At 49.6% G+C, this 18,808-nt stretch overlaps 1 protein-coding gene across 3 annotated transcripts in view; it reads right to left on the bottom strand.

Moving 5' to 3' along the window:
- Positions 1-12,525: 12,525 nt before the first annotated feature.
- Positions 12,526-18,808, bottom strand: part of RPH3AL (rabphilin 3A like (without C2 domains)) — a 38,312-nt gene continuing 32,029 nt past the window's right edge. For all 3 annotated transcript variants that reach the window (XM_051809926.1, XM_051809927.1, XM_051809928.1), the window contains one exon: positions 12,526-13,994. In XM_051809926.1, the coding sequence (XP_051665886.1) occupies positions 13,960-13,994 (35 nt within the window). In that variant the 3' untranslated portion in view covers positions 12,526-13,959. The remainder of the gene's footprint in view (positions 13,995-18,808) is intronic.

The following is an 18,808-nucleotide window of genomic DNA, read 5'->3' as shown; positions in this document are numbered from 1 at the left end:
AGACTGAAGGAAACAAACCCAAGATTTACTGCTAACAGCCCAGACGGGACTTTCTAGTCCCTGACTGATCCCAAGCCTACTGAAAGCAGCTGAAGCCTTTCCTTAGCTTTTAATGAGTCCCAAAGCAGCTTGGTTTTGATAAACTACTCTTTTTTACCTTCTCATACTGCCTGAGTGTTTCCTCCTGGGCAGCACAGCCCCATATTTTCCAAGGGTTCCCCAAATGTGGTCAGGGGCTGGCTGCACAGCCAGGCACCACGTCCTGCCACACATGACAACATGGAAGGTAAAAGGGACAAAAATAGAGAGCTGGGCTGGGAGACAAAAGCAGGGCTTGGAGATACAAAGCCAGTTTCCAGGTAAAGCTCTTAATTCCCACCGTCTGTCTAATGCCCTGGAATGTGACTTGATTTGATCCCCAGCTCTGCCAGGGCGGTTCTGAGCTGCTGCAGTGCCCACGCTCGTGGCCTTTGCTGCCCCGAAAAGGAGGATGTGGATTCCTCACCAGTCCCCCAGGAGGAAAGAGAGAGACTTTAAACATTACAGTGCCAATTTCTGCAGCTGGACCCACAGCTCTGCCTGGCAGGGAGCAAAGCCAAGGGACACCTATCCCTGCATGAAGGGGGGACATCCTCCAGAGAAGGTGGAGGTGGCCATCAGAGAGCATCAAAGCAGGATGACAGAGAAGAGCACATTGTCCCTGCCAAAAGCTGTATTTCCCTCCCAGTGATGCGTGAAAGTTGTGACAAGATCCTGAGCTCAGCACAAGTGACATTGCACTTGGCATGTAGGAACCATCACTCCAGCTCCATCCCAGGCTCAGAAAAGCATCCTGACCTGGGACAGCCCAGAGTTTAATTTCAATGTTGTCCTGAACAGGGGCACAAGCAGAGGCTTAAGTACATCCAGACAAAGCCTGTGCAGAGCCAGGCCACAATGTGGTTCCTCCTGTGAGGAGGGATCTGCTCTGCAAATGGGCAAACAGGAGGAATATTAGGAATATTCCTACAGCCCACAAAACAGCAACACACCAATTAAACATGCATCCAAAAACACAGGCTATCCCCAAGACACACTTCAACCAATTTTCTTTCAAATGCTTAAGCATCAAATTCTGCTGTTCCAGGTTTAAATCAATAAGAACAGGGGCTGATTCCAGTTTGATCAATTCCTTTCCAAATGACAAGTACAGCAGCAGGACGGCACATCCCATCACTTACCAGAGATTCAGTGAGTGACCCACCAGTTCTTTATTTAGTACTTTGTCAACTCAGACCCAAAGGATCTCACAGAACCCCCTTGCTCTGCTGGTGCTGCTGGAAAAGAGCCTGGAGAGAGCACAGAGAGATGATGCCAAATTAAAGCCTCCATCTGGAGGAACTACCTCTGAAACTCACTCATCCTTGAACTTGGAGGGACTCACTGCAGGCTGGGAGCAGGGAGCTTTGTCAGCCCCCCAGGGAGGTGACACAGGGCAGCACCAGCCTGCACAGCCTTGGCTTGCATTTTGCTTTTTCCCAGCCATTTCTGAACCTGCATTAAGCCACTGCAAGTACATACAGCTTTAAGCATGAGAGGGTGCCAGCAGATAACACCAGCCCAATCTGGCTGCAGGGGCAGGAATGTGGGATATTGACACTGTCAGGGGGTGCCAACACTCCGCCAACGCTGCTGGGAAAAGACCCTTCCATCCCTCTGTGGTGACTCGGTACCTACACTGCCTTCAGTTCCCCTGGCTGGTAGGTATGAAACATATTTTTTTCTTCCTCAAATGAGCTTAGCTCCAGCAGGGCTGTGTGCATGGGAAGGGGGTTAATTGAAAAGCAACATGTGCCTGGCTCCTTGGCTCACTCAGGGCACTGTCTCCTGGCTGACGCACAGCTATTGGCAACCAGGCTGCTTCCCCCGAAAGATCTCTGCCCTCGACTGCTGGGGAGGCTTGGCTGAGCCCATCGAGTGGATTGCAGACCCCACCTGGTTAAATATCCTTTGCATTTGCTAAGTAAAGCAATAATAACAATGATGATAACTTGGAAACTTGGCTAAATAATCCTAAGAAGCTTATTCCAGGCTGTGCCGATTACGGCTCCCCAGCAGTGCCGATATCCCAGCACACCCCGGCCCCCACTGCTCCTCTGCATGAATAATATCTGAGGTTATCTGTGCTCAAACAGGCCCTGCTAACAACCATCATTTGACCAGATTTAACCAGCAATTACTAGCTGCGAACGAAATCGCTCTGGTGAAATACAACCCACACTCTATTACGGCGCAGACACAAACAAGCCCTTGCAGAAAGCCAGGGATAGGCCAAATGCCAGCAAGGAAGAGCCCTCTCCCCTCAAAATATTGCTTAAGGTTCCCAGAGACCTTGTGAAACACCCAACTAGTGGCATCTTCCCGGCCAGCACTTTGTTACCTGCGGATGGACCTGCGAGGGAGCTTCCAGAAGGAGTTTGGGAGGCATTTGCTCTTCCTGCATCTCCAGTGCCATTCAGGAGGGGCCCAGAAATAGCTCTGCTTTTGGTAGGGGCTGATGTGCAACGTGTAGCATATGTTGCCATTTCGATGTGAGTCCCAAAATAGTTGGTGTTTTGGTTTGTAATTTCAGTGCTCTGGTTTTTCGGAGTCCTTGCCCTCCAGCTCGAGGAGGGGACGTGCTGTGCATGCCCTGACACACCATTTCCAACACGCCAGGCACCTGCAAATCAACCAGAGGAGATAATCAGCTTCTGTAAATATCAGCTATACGGAGCACATAGTAAATTCACATGGGTTGATGAGGGGTGGGTCTGTGCAGAGGGTGAGCTGCAGGAAAATCCAACTGAATGGTGCCCAAGAGGAAGGTGACATCCCATCTTGGGGCACAGCACTGTCCAGGGCCCAGTCCTCAGGGGTATTTTCTTAGTAATGAGCCTTTTTTGGCTTTTCCCTCTAATTTCCCTCATGGTCTGTAGGTTCTTCCTAACTCCAGAGCCTTAGCAGGTGTTTGCCATCACAAGGCCAGGCAGAGACGCCCTCTCCCATCACCCTGGCTCTGGCTGTTATGTGCCTGTAAGCTAGACACAGACCCACTCCCTTGCAATCAAGGGAGGGGAGAGTTCTGCGGAGCATCAACTCTTATTAAACTAATTTTATCTGCTCTCAGTGCCTTTCCAAGCTGGAGTCAACGTCCTCTGAGATTACCCAGCTGACTTGTCTTAGTAGTTTTACCCTGCTTTTACCTCTTCCTGACTGTCTCCCAGCTGCAGGAGGATGACAACATCCCTCCTCAAGACTTTCCAGGCAGACAGGAGCAAAGCCTGATGTTTATTCTGCAGCAGCACCTTATTTTACGGTGGCTGGGACACGATGTTGGGCCTGGGGAGCTGTGCTTGAGCTGGGCTCTGCTGCCTCCCGCACACCCAGCTCTTCCAACTCCATAAATGTCCAGAAACAGAGTTAACACCAGCATTTAGGGCCCGGCCCTGTTGCCATGGAAATGGATAGACTTTCTGCTCACATTTTGGTGAGAAGAGGCATTTCAGGAGGCACAATAGCATCCAGAGTTAACACGGGGAAGCCAAGTGAGGGCAGAGAGCAGCTGAGTTTCAGGGAGGCAGGGAGGGCAACTGCTCCCACCCCACGCTCTGAGAATTTGGAGCTGGATGCAAGCAGAGGGAAAAGGCCACCAATAACCGGCAGCATCAAGATGCTGCAGAGTGAGCTCCGGGGATTCGTGAAATAACATCTTGGTTTTGCAGTATTAAAGAGCAATTTGGCTGCATTAAGAGAGCATTATAGCTGCTCCTCTCCCACATACACATCAGGCTAACGACATCCTGTCAAAAGCAATCTACCCAAAGCCCCCGTGCACTCCATGTACCTGTCACAGCCTTGCCATGGCTGGTGGAGCTCTGTCCTGGCTGCTGCTCCTCCCAGGGCTGGGAGTTCTCCTGCCCATCCCTGGATCATGAGGCTCAACCATGAGCTGCGAGGGAACGGTCCACTGTGGCTGCCAAGGCATTTTCCTGGCCCCATCCCCAAATCCCAGTCTTGTGCCAACATCGCAGAAAGCAACACGACTGAAAGGGCGAGGAGAAGAGTAAATCCACGTGCACAGTGGGGTCAGGAGGGGCAAACTGGGCAGGGAGACAAACTCACGCTTTTTGGCGACAGCCAACCCTGTGGATGCTCCTGCTGGCTGGGGAGGCAGCAGGGCGATGTGCTGAGCCCTTCCCCGGGGCAGGCAGCCGGAGCTGTCCATGGCTGGCAGCCGGCACGGAGCTGCAGGAGCTGCAGGAGCTGCAGGAGCTGCCGGTGGCAAGGAAAGCGGCTACACGGCACCTGTGGGGCAGCAGCCGAAGAATTGAGGCCACAGCCGAGACAAGCTGACTCCTGCCCAGTGGCAGTGAGGAAGGCAAGCCAGCCTGCAGGATCCTCTGCTCTCCAATCCACGGGCTATTTAGCCGTCTGACCTCATGTCACCGGAGGCAGGACAAATTCCCATTCCACTGTAGGGAAGCCCAAGCGTTTTCCAGCTCTGTAGTGACCCAGGGAAAACAAAACTGCAGAGCTGAGGATAATAACCAGCCAAAACAAAAAAAAAAGGGAGATGGAGGGAGAGGTGGACGGGTACGGGGCATTCCTCAAAACACAAACATTAAAATGATGCCCATTGAGGGGGGCACCTCCCAGGTCATTTGGTAGCCAGAGGAGTCACTAGATGGCCCTGCTAGTCCTGTTCATCTGATCACAGCAATGGATATTAGGAGATGCTAGTTTGACTGCTCTGCAGGCTTTTGGAAACTGGGAAATCTGCTCTGAGCCTCCTTCTGGGAGGAAGGGCCTCCCCAGGAGAGCACAGCAGCCAGGTGGTACCTTGGCTGGCACGTGGAGGGGACTCCCCACGACACGTGGCACCTCTGGGCCTCACCAGGCAGATGAACAGTCCTTCCCAGTCCCACCATGACCTGGATGTCCTCCTCCCTCCCTGAGAGCAGCTCTACCTGCCAGAGATGCTGCAAGTCTCTGCCTCAGCGTAATCATGTTGACAGTGATGGGTGTAAGAGCCAGGGAACCATATTAATGAACATCGTGTTGCTGGATAATCATGACATTAGCATTATTGGATTAGAACATTTGCATAATTTGGGCACGAGCTGCTACCTGCACGGAGACATATGTTTACATGAATTTACATCCATTTGCATCCCAATGAAGCTCATCCTACTGCATCCTCAGCAGCTTTCTGGGTGACCAGTCATGGCCATTGGCAGCTCAACCCCAGGGACCATCTCCCGCTGTCAGGCACAATCCCAGGCCACTCAGATGCCAACAAACAGAAAAGTTCTCCCTCCTCCTGGTCTTACTCACACAGTCTGCACCTCAGCTGGGATGGACATGTGCCTTGCCGAGGTCTGACGCCTCAGCATTGGGGTCATCCAGGCTAAAGCTGTCCCCTTCCCAGTTCCCACAAATTCTTGCTGCCCCCCAACAGCCCAGCTCCCAGGTCCCAGGATAACGGGCAGTTAAGTCCATCCTACTCACAGCTGTGAAAAGAGATCGATAAAACACTCCCAGAAGGCTGCAAAGCTCAGAATTTAAGAGGCCAATAAAGGGAGCCCAAAATGAAGTCCTTGTGTTGTCTTTTTTTTTAAAATCACGTGCTCTTTGATTCAATTACTTGATTTTATAGCAAGGGGGAGAGAGGTTCAGTTACTTGATTCCTGATTTCTTAACATAAAAATATGGACCCTGCAACCACAGAAAGGCAAAAATCCCTTCCAAGCCGCATCACAACAATTTGGTGGCACCATCAGATTTATATGGCTGTGAGAAATAAGCAGTTTCTCCTCCTGGGCTCCAGCACTGAAGTAGTGCAGTAATATCTGAGCACAAAGTCCTGCAGACCACCCACAAAATTACAGGGTGAGAGGTGTTCGGTGGCAGCTGCCTGGCTGAGTCCCTGAGTGCTTTCCTAATGCAGAGCTGCTCAGGGAGTCACCAGGTTCCTTCACAGCCCCTGGAATTAAGAGCTGGGAGGGACCAGGAGGTGCACACTCACTCCTGGGCATCTCCATTCCCAGAAATTTCTGCTCTGCTCCTTCCAAGTGCTGTCATGAAAACAGACATCAGGACCAGCCCAGGGGTGTCCAAACCATTTCCATCAAGACTCAGAGTAACCACAGGCCTCACTACCACTGAAAGCTTTGCAAATTACAGGGATTTATCTCTGAGTGCTGGCCTGCAAGACACAAAGAGCTAAACCCCAAAGTGCCCTTGGGATTAAACATGCCTGAACCCATCCACAGCAACGAGAGCAGTAAATCCTGCAGGGAGCTAGCTGGGAAGTTTGCTGGGATGTTGTGAGCTGGAGCAGCCCTCTCTCCCCTTAGCTGGTGCACACAACGATGCTGCCACGCCAGTAAAAGCACTGCTCAGACAAGATCACCTGGTATTTCCAGGGTCTGTTCTCCCAAACCAACCCACAGCCACTCTTCTTGCTGCTTCCTGCAGCTGAAGAAACTGCAAAGGAAAGAAGCATTAAGAAGAGTGTTGCTGCATTACAGAGGAAGGTGAGGGAGGTGAAGATGGAGAGGAAGGCAGCCTGTCCCTGCCTTGCCCAGCTCCCACCCACCACTCGCCTCATACAGCTTCAAAGCCTGGCATTTAGCACATCCCTGCTTTAACCACTTAGGCTGTTAAATGGGGACATTTTAACTTGTAAAAGCCATGTCAAGACCCTTGGCAGAAGGCTGCTGAGAAGCTGCCAGTGGCTTTGGAAAACTTCATCCTTATTTTAAGTGATGTGAATTGTATTTCACTCCAAAGCAGTGCTCGGTTCCCACGTCTGGAAACTTTTGGACTCGCAAAGCACATGAGAAACAGAAACAACACGGCAGAGAGGTCAGAAGGACTCCCACCTCAGTGGGATGGACAGCACTGGAATTTCTGGCTGAAAAAATCCTGCTTGGAGGAAGAACATGCCTGCAGATGATTGTGTCATTAGGTGCCAAAGCCAACTGCTAATGCCTAATGACTCTGTGTCACAAGCAATGAAGGCAGGAGCCCAACACGATGGCAGCAGGAGGAGGGAATGTGCTGGAGCATTGCTGCCAGGAGCTGGGCTTGGGTAGGGGCAGAGCACTCACATTATTTATGACCACATAGATGGGACACTGAATGGAGGCCCTTGGATCAGCCTGGGGTGGTCAGTGTGGCTCACAGCTGGAGACACCAGATAACAGGAGAAAATTAAACCCCTTTTGCTCCCTCCCTTCACCTCTCTAGTGGGTCTGTAGGAAAGAGGAAGGAGGGAGGAAAGAAAGCCCAATAAATGAGATCGACTGCTGTACAACAACCTCTAGCCCCGCGTGCCCTCCTGCCTTCACTGGGATGTTGGAGCTCCAGCAAGGGCTGTCGGGAAGAGCCTGGGGGATGTGGAGATGCAGGATCAGGGATGCAGCCCCTGAGAGCCCAGGGAGCAAGGCAGGTGTGATTTCCAGCAAGGGAGGAGCAAGCCCAGCCCAGTTCAGCTCATGCCTCCAGTCCTGTGCACAGCTCTGGCTGTCCTGGCATGGTGGTTCACAGACCCTGACCAAGGTTGTTCCGAGCTCCCTGGGGCATCCTTGCTGTGCTCCCCCATTGAACACACACCCTTTTCTGCCTCTCCCACACGCTGGTGTCTCACCCACCTCCTAAACACATCAGTGTGGGATTGAGCCCCTGCTGCAAAAAGCTGATTCCCAGACGCTTCCCGCTCCAGGGAGGCAATGAAACAGGCTGCATCTGATTTCTTCCCTCCCTTCCCCGTCCTGTCACCCTCCTTTCCCTATCTTCGAGGAACAGATGCACCCATTCATAACCATGCAAAAGAAAGTGCCTATTTGCCTTTCCGACTGCAGTGCAGCTGGTAAAGCACAGGAGGGAAAATTATGTTTTGTATGAGTACAGAAATTATCTGCGCTGATCTTATTACACTTGAATGGGAAAGCGACAGAAAAAGAAAAGAGGGAAGCGAAAGGCATTGTTTGGGCTGCACCAACGTAGCATCATTATTGTTTATCCTCTCCAACCACTCCATCATCCTAATCCCACCGTCTCCCACAGTGACAGGTCAGTAACAGTGATCTGCTAAATAGCACGATCCAGAGGCTGCCAAAATGAACACGGGCAGGATGCAAACCTGGCGAGGCAATGCCTGGGGGACGGCAGCACCTCGGGACAGCTCGCCTGCAATTCCCACACAGGTCCAGGCCAAGCATCCAATAACTCACAAACATTATCAGTGTTAAAAAGATCCATGTTACAGTGATGCCAATTAGCATCAGGGCACTGGGATGTGCTCTGAGACAGAGATAAAACACAGGCTCAGTAACTCACTAACCCGCATCCTTGCAGAGATATCCTTATTCATCACATGAATAGGTCCCCAAAGCCCACCATAGAGCTGTGCAAGAGGGGGCACACAGGGCAGAAGGCTGCTCCATGCCCTGGGGATAGTCTCTTACACAGGACCAACACATGTGGCTCCATGTGGGCTCAGCATCTCACACTGGCATCCTGGCTCACCAAGGTAGCAAATGCTCTGGGAGGACAGAGATCACAAAACATGATCAGACACATTAACTCCACCACAAAACACTTTGTTGAAAGAGCTTTGCAAACCCTTGGCCTTCGAAGCCAAGATGCCCAGGACTCAGAGGGCTCAGGACAGCGCTCAGCTCCTCCTCGCTGCAGCAGCATCTGATCAGCCCAGATGACAACAGCCAGTTCCTCATGCCACAGGCAACACAACAGCTCCAGCAAGTATGAAAAAAACAATCACAAGGTGGAAATTCAAACACAACACAAGTCACCTGCTATCAAAACAGGGGAAATTTGGCAACTTTCCTACTTAGCACTTACTACATCAAGGCTGCTCAATGATGCTAATTAAACAGGTACCTCCCAGACACAGCCAGAAAGATTTACATCCCTAATTTGCATTTCTCAGTTTATTTTTCTTCCCCTCCAAGGCACCATTTTAACAGTCACGGTGCAATTGCTTGGAGGAGTTTAATTTTGCATGAGTGTCATTTGAAGATGAAGGTCTGTCCCGTCAGCAGCTCGAGGATTGCTCACCCAGGGCCCAGCTCCTGCCCCCTGCCCTCCCTCAGTGGGGCTCAGCTGTTCACTGAGATTTTCTTGGTCTCTTGGGCTTGGCTTCACCAGCTGAAAAATAACTAGCACTGGGCTCAGCTGCTCTCAGTGATCCAGCTGCTGTCCCCATCCAGGGGCCAGGCATGGATCAGTCCGGAGACTTTTTGGGGGGTGAATGAGCCTCAGAAATTCCCAGCACCAGCAGCTGAAGTGGATGCAGGGGTGTTAGTACAAAGCAAGAACCAGCCTCAGAGAGTTTCTCTCTCCACCCAGCTCCCAAATCCAGCCCAAAAAACTGAGCCCAGAACGTAGCTGCTGCAGGACAGCTCCCACGAGAGAGGTTCTGATGGGATGGGACAGGATAGCTGGAAGGGAGGTATATAATTGCAAATAATCAAAAGCAGCCACGGTTCTGTGATAATTAGTCAGAGTTACCTGTGAAATCAGAAGTCAGTCATGCTGGGGGGGGAGGAGGAAGGTGTCTCTGCCAGCACCCCTTGCCCAGACAACCCTGATAAGGCTCTGATTAGCAGCAAGTCACCACCCTGATAATAACTGCTTCCAGTGATTGGGCTGGTAGGAGAACTGATGAGAAAGGGAGGTGGTGATGTCTGTTTGCTGCATTTGGTCAACTCCAGAGTAACCTGGGAGGAGATGACCTGTAGCATTGTGTTCCCATCTGCCATGGAATGAACAGCAAGATACTCATCTCGTGCCCCCCAGGCACTGCAGGCATTTCTAGTGCTACCTGAACACCCTGCTAATAAGAGGCAAAGGAAGGAATCCAAAAAAAGCAGCTCAAGAAGAAATTTTTCCAAAAGATGTTCATCCATCACCAGCCATCCCGCGCCTGCTGAAAGTCTCATTATGTGGCTGCAGCATCGGCCCTTCAAAAAACTTCCCTGAACTCTGTCAATCACACCCACCCACAGAACAAGGTGTTAAGGTCAGAAGAGCAGCCTCCTGGAGAGGAACACAGTGATGGGAGGAAGAAATGGGCTGGGTGAGGCATCACTGCCAGCAGCCCTCTCTCCTTGCAGGAATCATCTTCTGGGAGGGGAGAAGAGCAACTGCTGCACTTTACAAATGAACTCTGCCATTCTGTGGCACTGGCCAGGCTCTGCAGCTGACTTTCCAGAGCCTCTGCTGTCCAATTCAGTAATGGCAAGAAACACATGCCTAAACACCAGCTGGTAGCCCATTTGCTTTGGCTATGTTGAATGTGCAGACAGCTCTCACAGAGGAAGCACTCCCTTTCCCCTCAAAATAAAGCTGTAAAACTCAAACATGGAAACTTGGCAATTCATGGCCAGCGTTTTTGACTCGGAGAGATCCCACAACCCACTTTCCCCATACAATGATCATCCTTCCCTGCTCAGCTTGCCATGACAACAATGTAAGAGGTGGTTAGTCCTTGACACGCTCCATCCTTGGACTAACGGCAGCTCCCCAGCAGAACAATCCCAGCAGCAATTACGGAGGCTCTTCTAAAATGGGAGAAGCAAAAACAGATTAAAAAGCCATTTGAAACCTTGAGGCAGAATGCAGAGTGGAAGGGAACACGGAGCAGTCAGGGCTGCGCGGGCTCGGCGAACACTGCGGGGACACTTCTCTGTGGGCAAAGTTAAATGCATCAAATGATCGTCAAACACGAGCGAGTGAAGAGCCTTGGGAGCCTGTGGGGTGGCACTTGACAGAAAGGCAATGGGTGCTGCTTTATGCTTCATGGTTACAGCATGGAAAACCTTCCATGGAGGGGCTGAGGAGCAGACCTGTGACCCCTCCCAGCGCCAGCACAAGGGACTAAAGAGGGGCAAGATAAAAGAAGACTTTCAAGTGCAGAATTCAATTACACTCCAGCCACATGAATCACTGTTCCACTGGCTGGATTATTTTCTTTCCTTGCTGGAGCCAGCCCAAGGATTTGGAGAGTATGTGCAACCTGGGAATGGAAAATAAACCTTTTTACTCTTTCAAGAATGGCAAGGAGTTGTTACTAAGCGAAAGCTTTATTGTTTCCAGTAGTAAAACACTGCATAAAAGTTGTAAGGGATGGAGACGAGAACAACAAAATAATAAACACAAATGACCAGAGCAGACTGAGCACATTCACTGAGCCTTTCTTGCTCACACTGAGCCAACTCAAAAGACAGTCAACTGGTACAGGTTTAGGATAATATCCCAACAAAAAAGTTACAAAACACAACAAAGGGTAACACCACAAAGGAAAAAGTGGTCTTTAATAGAAAATAGTGCACAGAGCTGCAAATGTTCCTCTATCACATTCAGATGTGCCTGGATCACATTCTCCATGGCCAGATCCTTCCCTCGATCCAAGAGGAATCTTTCCATAGATGACTGAACAGTTCTGGTTTGAACTCAGGTGGAATTACCCCACAGAGCTAAAATACAGAGGTAAGAAAGAAAGGTTTCCAGTCTCACTGATACCAGAGCAGTCCCAAATTTATCTCTGAGAGTGTTTTATAGAACCTGGTCTCAGTTAAAAATCAAGCTCATGCCTCAAAGTGGCACAGCCAGCCAGTGAGGACCACCAGGTTCCTGGGCAGAGCTGGCAACCCACAGTGCAGTAAATGGCTGTGGGAAGTGAGAGTGGGAATGGAAACACATCTGACCTGCCTGCACTGCCCAGGAACAAAGCACAAGGAACACAAGAAGAGTTAGAAATGACATGCTCAATTTTAAAAACTCTTTCTAACTCAAGAGTTTTTGAAGAGAAAAGCAACAGGTTTAAAGAAAATAGTCAATTTTTAAATGTCTTTTTTCTTCTCCTTCTGCTACAGAATTAACTTAGGCTGGCAGGCCAGGCTGTCTGAGGCACTGCAGAAATGAGAGCGTGAGCAAGACAAGCCTCACTTGCACTGTCAAAAGCTTCAAGGCAAAACAGGACTTTTTGGGTGGCAAAACACTTCTGAAATTGAAGACCCTACAGCTCTCAGGAGAAACAGCACGACTCCAGCTCTGAAATCAGACCAGCATTTCAGCAAAAGCTGACATTTGGAGTTACGTTTTCAGAAATAGCTAGTAATTTTGGCAATACTCCTTCCAGACATGCAGCTGGTCGAGTTTCAGTGGCCAGGCTGACAACACAGATCATAAACCATAAAGCATCCCCCAGTGGAGAACAACCTCATCCCTTGGTCTCTCCAACACTGGCACTGTGATGCCCACATTCAGTGGTTCCTCTTTCTGCCATCCCACAAAGGTTTTGTTTTCATTTGTAAAAGGGCAGGAACAGATCACAAAGGAAGAGCAGGAAGCGTTTTCCCAGCAACCTGCCATAGCACATTAACTGGAAAAGCAGTGAGGGAATGGTCTTCTGCTGGACCACGTTCATTTAAAAAGAAAGCCAAGGATTGATTTCCGATCTCCTGCTAGAGTGTTCCAGCACCCAATCTCATTTATCTTCATACTGCAGCCATTTGTAAGAACATACACTACATGCACACAAAGCGCCCAGCAGCAAAGGAGAACAACAAAAGAGTAATAACCAAGGGAAAAAACTGACATTAATGGGCACAAATTGCCTTTAACTCCACGATTTCAGAGGGAACTTTTTTGGAATCCTTTGTTTCTTCATAATAGACAGGTCAGCTCCAAAGCATTTAATAAAATCCACAGACTCCTACCAGCCTAGTGTGGGTTTTGTTCAAGTCTTCAAAGATCTAATTGCTCTAGAGATGTCAGGTAATTTGATTTTTCTTATTTGTCAGGCCTTAGAGGGAAATTGTCCATCGCGGAGAATAAGCGGGACCGGGGCATGCAGTTTTCAACAGCCTGACTCATGATGACACCATCACAGTCAGCCAAGACGCTCAAGACTTACAGGAAAAGGGTAAAATAAAGGCCCTTGCTCATGCAAGAGATGACAAGGTGCGCAGGTGGGAGGAGAATCTGCAGAGCTTAACGAGATAAAGTAATTTGAAAGCTTTTATCCAATTCGGGTATGCAAAGGCAGCCAACTGGGCCACGGGGTGAGGGCTGTTCTCCCACCAGGAGCTGCAGCAAACACACACTGCCTATGATCCCCCTGCCAAAGGGCCACCCTCACCCAGGACACACAAGCACAGTGCACAGACAGGAGGACCAAAAAAATCATAGCACATTTCTTTGAGCGTTTCTTTACTTACTCCAGTGTCTCCCTGAGCAGACACCCATCACAGAGAGGGACTGCAGTGGAAGTGAGCGGGATCTCAGCTCCACTGGCTGATTCCAAATGCCCCCACCAAACTCATACCAGCTCAAACCAGAACAGCAGTGACAAGAAGCACAAGGGGTGACACCCTGCCCGTGAGAGTCGAGTGCAAATGAGAGCCCCAGTCTCACTGCTGGCGTCCACAGAGAGAAATCCACGCCCGGGCTGAGAAGGAATAGAAGGGCCACAGTGGTGAATTTCCCTTTCTTCTGAAGATTTCAGAGCCAGGCCTGCAAGGACAGGAGATAAGCCCAGGGCTGGGCTTGGCAAGCCAGGAACAGTGGAGGTGTCACACGTTCCTTCAGCTCCAGCGGGCACTTTGTGTGTCCCTTCCAGCAAACACGGCTCTGGACCCCACGGCAGCACCACAGAGCAGGGCACCCCTCCCCGAGCAGCACCCCAAAGTGGTGTCAGTTGGCAGGAGAGGAAACCAGACCAAGCCATAAACCAGGTCAGTGAGGCAGGGAGGACAGGCAGGTGCTTTCCCAGGTGTTGCCAATGTCTGTGGAAGAGCCCGAATCATAAAGTCACCACCGGCATCAGTCGCTGTCTGGAGCGAGGTCTAAGGAGTGGGCAAGGGGTGAGTGTTGGATCCAGGCAAAGCAGCTCCATCTTCACCTCCGTCAGCATCGTGTTCTGGTGTGGACACACCGTTTGCCTTCAAAATACATAAAGACAAAAGGTTTGTTTGGAAAGCAGTGAAGGGGAGATTCTTGACAAAGTTGTTTTACATTGCTTTTGCATGGTCGGTGCCATTTTAAGAGCTTCCTACAAATAATAAAGAGAATATCTATGCATCATTAGTCCACACTCTGTCAGCAGTAAGGGCCCATTAAACTTGATTAAAGAAAGAAAAGACACGGGGAAAGAAATGTGGGTAGAAGGAGAAAGCAGCTGTACTGCTAGAACTGGTCCTCTGGTATGTGCGTCTCCCAAAAGGCCAGGTCAGACAGAAAGCTAAGCCTCAGCTCTCAAGGGTTTCTAAACCAGGTGACCCTCCTGCCCTCTGTGTGTCTGGGACATGGACAGGAGCCACAGCATTCCCATGGCTGGGGATGGGCTCAGGACAGCCGTGCTCTGCCACTGAAGGCACTCGGGCTCATGTCAACCAGACAAACCTGAGCTGATCACTTCAGCACCCCTGGCAAAACTCAGGCTCTGCTGGGACACGCTGCTTCTCCTCCTGGAGAAAGGACAGGGGAGTCACTGCATTTATGTGACATGTTCAAGGTACAAGGAGTCCGACAAATTCCTCCCACCAGCTGCCGCCTGACATCCCAGTTGAAAGATAACCTCCCGAGCCATAAAACTTCCCAATGTGTTTACAGAAACTCCAAAACCCAGACTTTTAACTTCTGTATTACTGACTTCCCCTGCTCTTTCCTTTATGCTTTGTTTTGAAAGATGACATCAACTGTTGCCCTTGGTGCTTTGTGCGAAATGCTGAATAGAAAGTTGGAAGCGTGAGGAGTAAACGTATTGCAAAGGGCAGAGAATAAGTCTAAGGAGGTGGGGGGCAGGAGGCCAGACAGGCTGTTTGATCAAAGACCAAAGAACAGACCTCTGCAATGTGAAAGAAGGCACAAAAATAGGAGTTTCATCTTCACTAGCAGACTCGTTTCCAGATATATTGAGTGAAAGAGGCAAGAGAATGAATCTTTGTCATCCTTCCATTTTCAAGGAAAAAGCCTTCAATTTAAAACTCCATAAAGAATTACAGAAATAGGGAAAGTAATTTATTTTTTAGTAACTCCAGCCTTTATTCACTTAACTTCAAGGCGGGCTTAAAAGAGCCGAAAGTGTTTTGGTTCTACCACTTGAGGATGAAAATATTTTAATTCCCTAAAACATGGAAGGGGGCACACGCTTCTCCTGAGGTTCATATTTACAAACGCTTTGTATCTGGAATGCAAACCTTGAATCACTTCCTAACGCTGTCACTACCCAAAGACATGTTTTATTTATAAATACAGCAGGACCATTCGGTGCTCTGCGGTACAGATATGAGGAGGCAGAGACAGCTCAAAGCTTCTCAGCCATGAAGGCACAATTCAATTTTTTCACTCTGTGGAAGGCAGACAACTTATCCTCCTCGGCAAAGCCAGCCCTGGCAGACCACACTGCTTGGCTGTGGATCACGTGGATAAGGGAGCGAGCAGCCTGAAAACATTCAAGCAACTGCCTCACCAAGCACAGGAAAACAAAAGTCAGCTCCCCAAAGACTGCCACGAAGAAAGTCATTACAGAAATTACTATCCCATTTAGAGCCTAATTACTGTTAGGACAAATTTTTTTCCCCTGCATGGAAGGGAGCAGTCAGCCCCACTGAAGCAAAATGTTACCTCCTCATCGTCCCTGAGGGAGCAAAACAGACATTCGAGAAACAGAATGGAAGGGAAAATAGAAGTTAATGCCTTAACTTCAAAGATGCCCTGAGAATTTCCTGCCACAAAAATAATGCCAAATGGCTCTGCCTGTCTCGTGTATTAACAGCTCGCATATTTATGAGAAAAGTGGATGCCTACCTCAGCTGGGGAGGCACTGAGCCACGGAGTGACACCACCTCATTTCGAAATCCAGGCAATTCCTGAAGGACAGGGCATAAATCTCCTCAAATTAAGAAAGCTGGAAGCAGCATTCCCTGTCTGTCTCCCTCAGCTCCAGGCCCTCTTCTCTGCTCTGCTCAGCCTCTCCCAGCACAACAGCTACAAAGCAGCTAAAGGGAGGTAGCCAGGAGCTGGGAGAAGGGTCCAGGCTGGACCTGCTGACATCTGGGGGTCCTTCAGCAGGTCTCACGCCGTGACTGCAAGCCACAACACTTCTTACATACACCCCATCATGGTCTCAGCTCCCAGGCTCAGCCCCACCACTGTTTAACGTGGCTCTGTTTAACCATCAGCTGCTGCACCGCTCTTTAAGTATTAATGATTTAGACAACACACTGGCAAACAAGCAGAGATGGGGAGACTGTGATTTCCACTCAGATGGATGCTACTCACTCATTAGCTTCTCTCACGGCTGTTTCTCACATCTCCTGTTTTCAGCAGAAATTAGAGCTTTCTCCAGCCCCACAGCCCATGTCAGGCTCATTCACCACTCCCTACCAGCAAGCTGTTCAGGAGACCCATGGAATGGCAAACAGGACTGACCCATTTCTAGGACAAGATCCTCACAGGACACTGAGGACCCCATTAACTGGGACCCATCAATGCAGAACTTTCTGCTGATCTGAGGAGAGAAGTCTTTTGCTTAATTTACCCCCTGCAGCAGCCCCAAGCTCAAACATGTTATCTCCATTAAAAACTCTTCACGGGCTAACGAAAACCACTGTAAGATATTGATTATTTCCTTGTTTCATTCTGTTTAATATTCCCTTTCCCTAATCAAAATGTCATAATCAACAACAGTGAGGATTGTGCTCTCTTTTAACTGAGGCACCTCTTAACATCAGCAGTACAGCCAGAACAAGGTGAGTCACCTCTCCCTAGCTGGGAGCAAGTAAGGGGAAAAAAGGAAGATTGTGCTTCTTCCCCGTGTGCAAATTTAATTTTCTTTAGGATAAAACTTGCTTCAGGAAAATGAGCACGTGACCTTCCTCTTAAAAGCTATCACGTCAGAGCAGGCACCTCCAGGAACTGGGGCTTCAGAAGAAGAAACACCAGTCCCTCAGAAAAGGATGCTTTTGAAAGGGTTTGAGAGCAGGTGGCTGAAAAAAATAATAAAACTGGCAGGCTCTCAACTCACCGCTCTTCTGAAACTTTGGCTCATGGGCTGAGGTTGTCTAAATCCCAGTGCAGCTCTGACAATGAGTCATTTTATGACAAACCCCAGGCTTCATTATCTGCCTCACCAAATCCCAGCCGGAGCCGGAGCAAAGCACTGGAAACCCACAACCTCCTCTTAACAGCTCCTTGTTTTCCCTTGGCCACACGACCATGCTGCCGGCTTGGCCTTCAGGCTTAAAGAGCTAAGGACTGTGAGAGCAGCAGCATTTGCAGCACCACTCCCTAATTCCCTGTTCTGGACGAGGCCTGGGATTTAAGGATGTTTAAGTGCTCTGCAAAGTCGCACTCGAGAGCAGAATTAGAGCAGAGGTGAGAAAAAGAAGCAGAAAGAAAGTCACCAGCAGAACAACACCTGAGGTGATAATATGAAGTAAAAATTGCTCCTGACATAGTGTTATAAAGATGCAGAGCCCTTCAGAGAAACTACAGCAAAATCTTCTTTCAATGTCCCCATTCTGCAGCTGAGGATCAGCAATTTAAATGATAAAGGATCCTTGTCCCTTGCTCTGCTTTTGGGTCAGGGCAGACCTTGGGCACTGCCCCACAGGCAGGGAGATGCTGTGAAGGGTTTTGCCAGTACTGACATCCAGGACCAATCGACTCCACCCTCCTGAAAGAGATGAACAGCAAGAGCAGCCCCTGCTTTTTGGCAAAGAGTGACATCCAAAGGGATCCATCATGAAGAACTCACTGCTGCCTCCCTGCCTCCCTCAGGGGGCCACAGAGCCCTCTTACCAGGGCTCTTGCCTGAACAAAGCAGCCCCTTCTGCAGGAAGACTGGGAAACAAATGACCCCAGACATAATAAAGATCTTTACAGCTACTCCCTAGTCAGCCAACCTGGCTTAACCTTTCCTTAACAGGATCCTCTCTACATCTCAGGGACAACTTTAACTGGGCTCATGAGACTGCTACAGTTTTCATTTTTTAAATATATGTCCATGCTGCCTGTCAATTTTAGCTCTCCCCCGCCTACACGGAGAGATCCTACTGGAAAGCTCTGACCCCTTGTGCCAAACTTTGCATGCGAAGTTTTTGGCAGGAAAAAGGCCATTTTTTTGCCTCTGAAGTACTGTTTGCACCGCCATGGCTGGGGAGAAGTTGGTTCCAAGAGGAGGCAGAGAAGCTCCGAAGCGCCAAGTACGAACACGCCGTCGAGTGCATCCCTCCAGCCTTTGGCATGGCCATGCAGCACCAGCAGAAGAAGCACCCAAGGGGTCACACCTGCTGTCCACCTGCATCCATTTCAATCCCACAGGACAACCTGCTGCTCTGTTCCACAGGCAGCAGAGCCAACACACAACGGGAATCCGCCGTCTCTAATGCCACAGCCAAGAGCAGCTTAAAATAAAACACCCAGTCCAGGGCAGCACTATAATCCACAGGGAGGAAGGACAGAACAGAAGTACCACTTGTTTGATTTGCTTTGTGAAAACTGAAATTGAAGAAAACTGTGAATCCCTGAAACTTGGGGAGGGAGGGAAGAGCAGAGAAACAATTTCATGCCAGCTATTTCTAGTGGGAAGCTGGGAAAGGGGGGACTATGATTCCATGTTGCACTGAAGGATAAACCTGCTCTCTCTAATCCAATTTATTCCTCAACATGCCCAGTACAAACATGGCTCAGGAACAACAAGAGAGGCAGTTCAGAGGGCAGGAAGGCTTGGGAGGGAGCAGCACTAAACGAT

Source organism: Manacus candei, unplaced genomic scaffold (genome assembly GCF_025592945.1).
Source record: "Manacus candei isolate 608988 ecotype Guabito, Panama unplaced genomic scaffold, ASM2559294v1 h1tg000076l, whole genome shotgun sequence".
Lineage (NCBI taxonomy): Eukaryota > Metazoa > Chordata > Aves > Passeriformes > Pipridae > Manacus > Manacus candei.
This window is presented reverse-complemented; position numbering and strand designations above follow the sequence as displayed.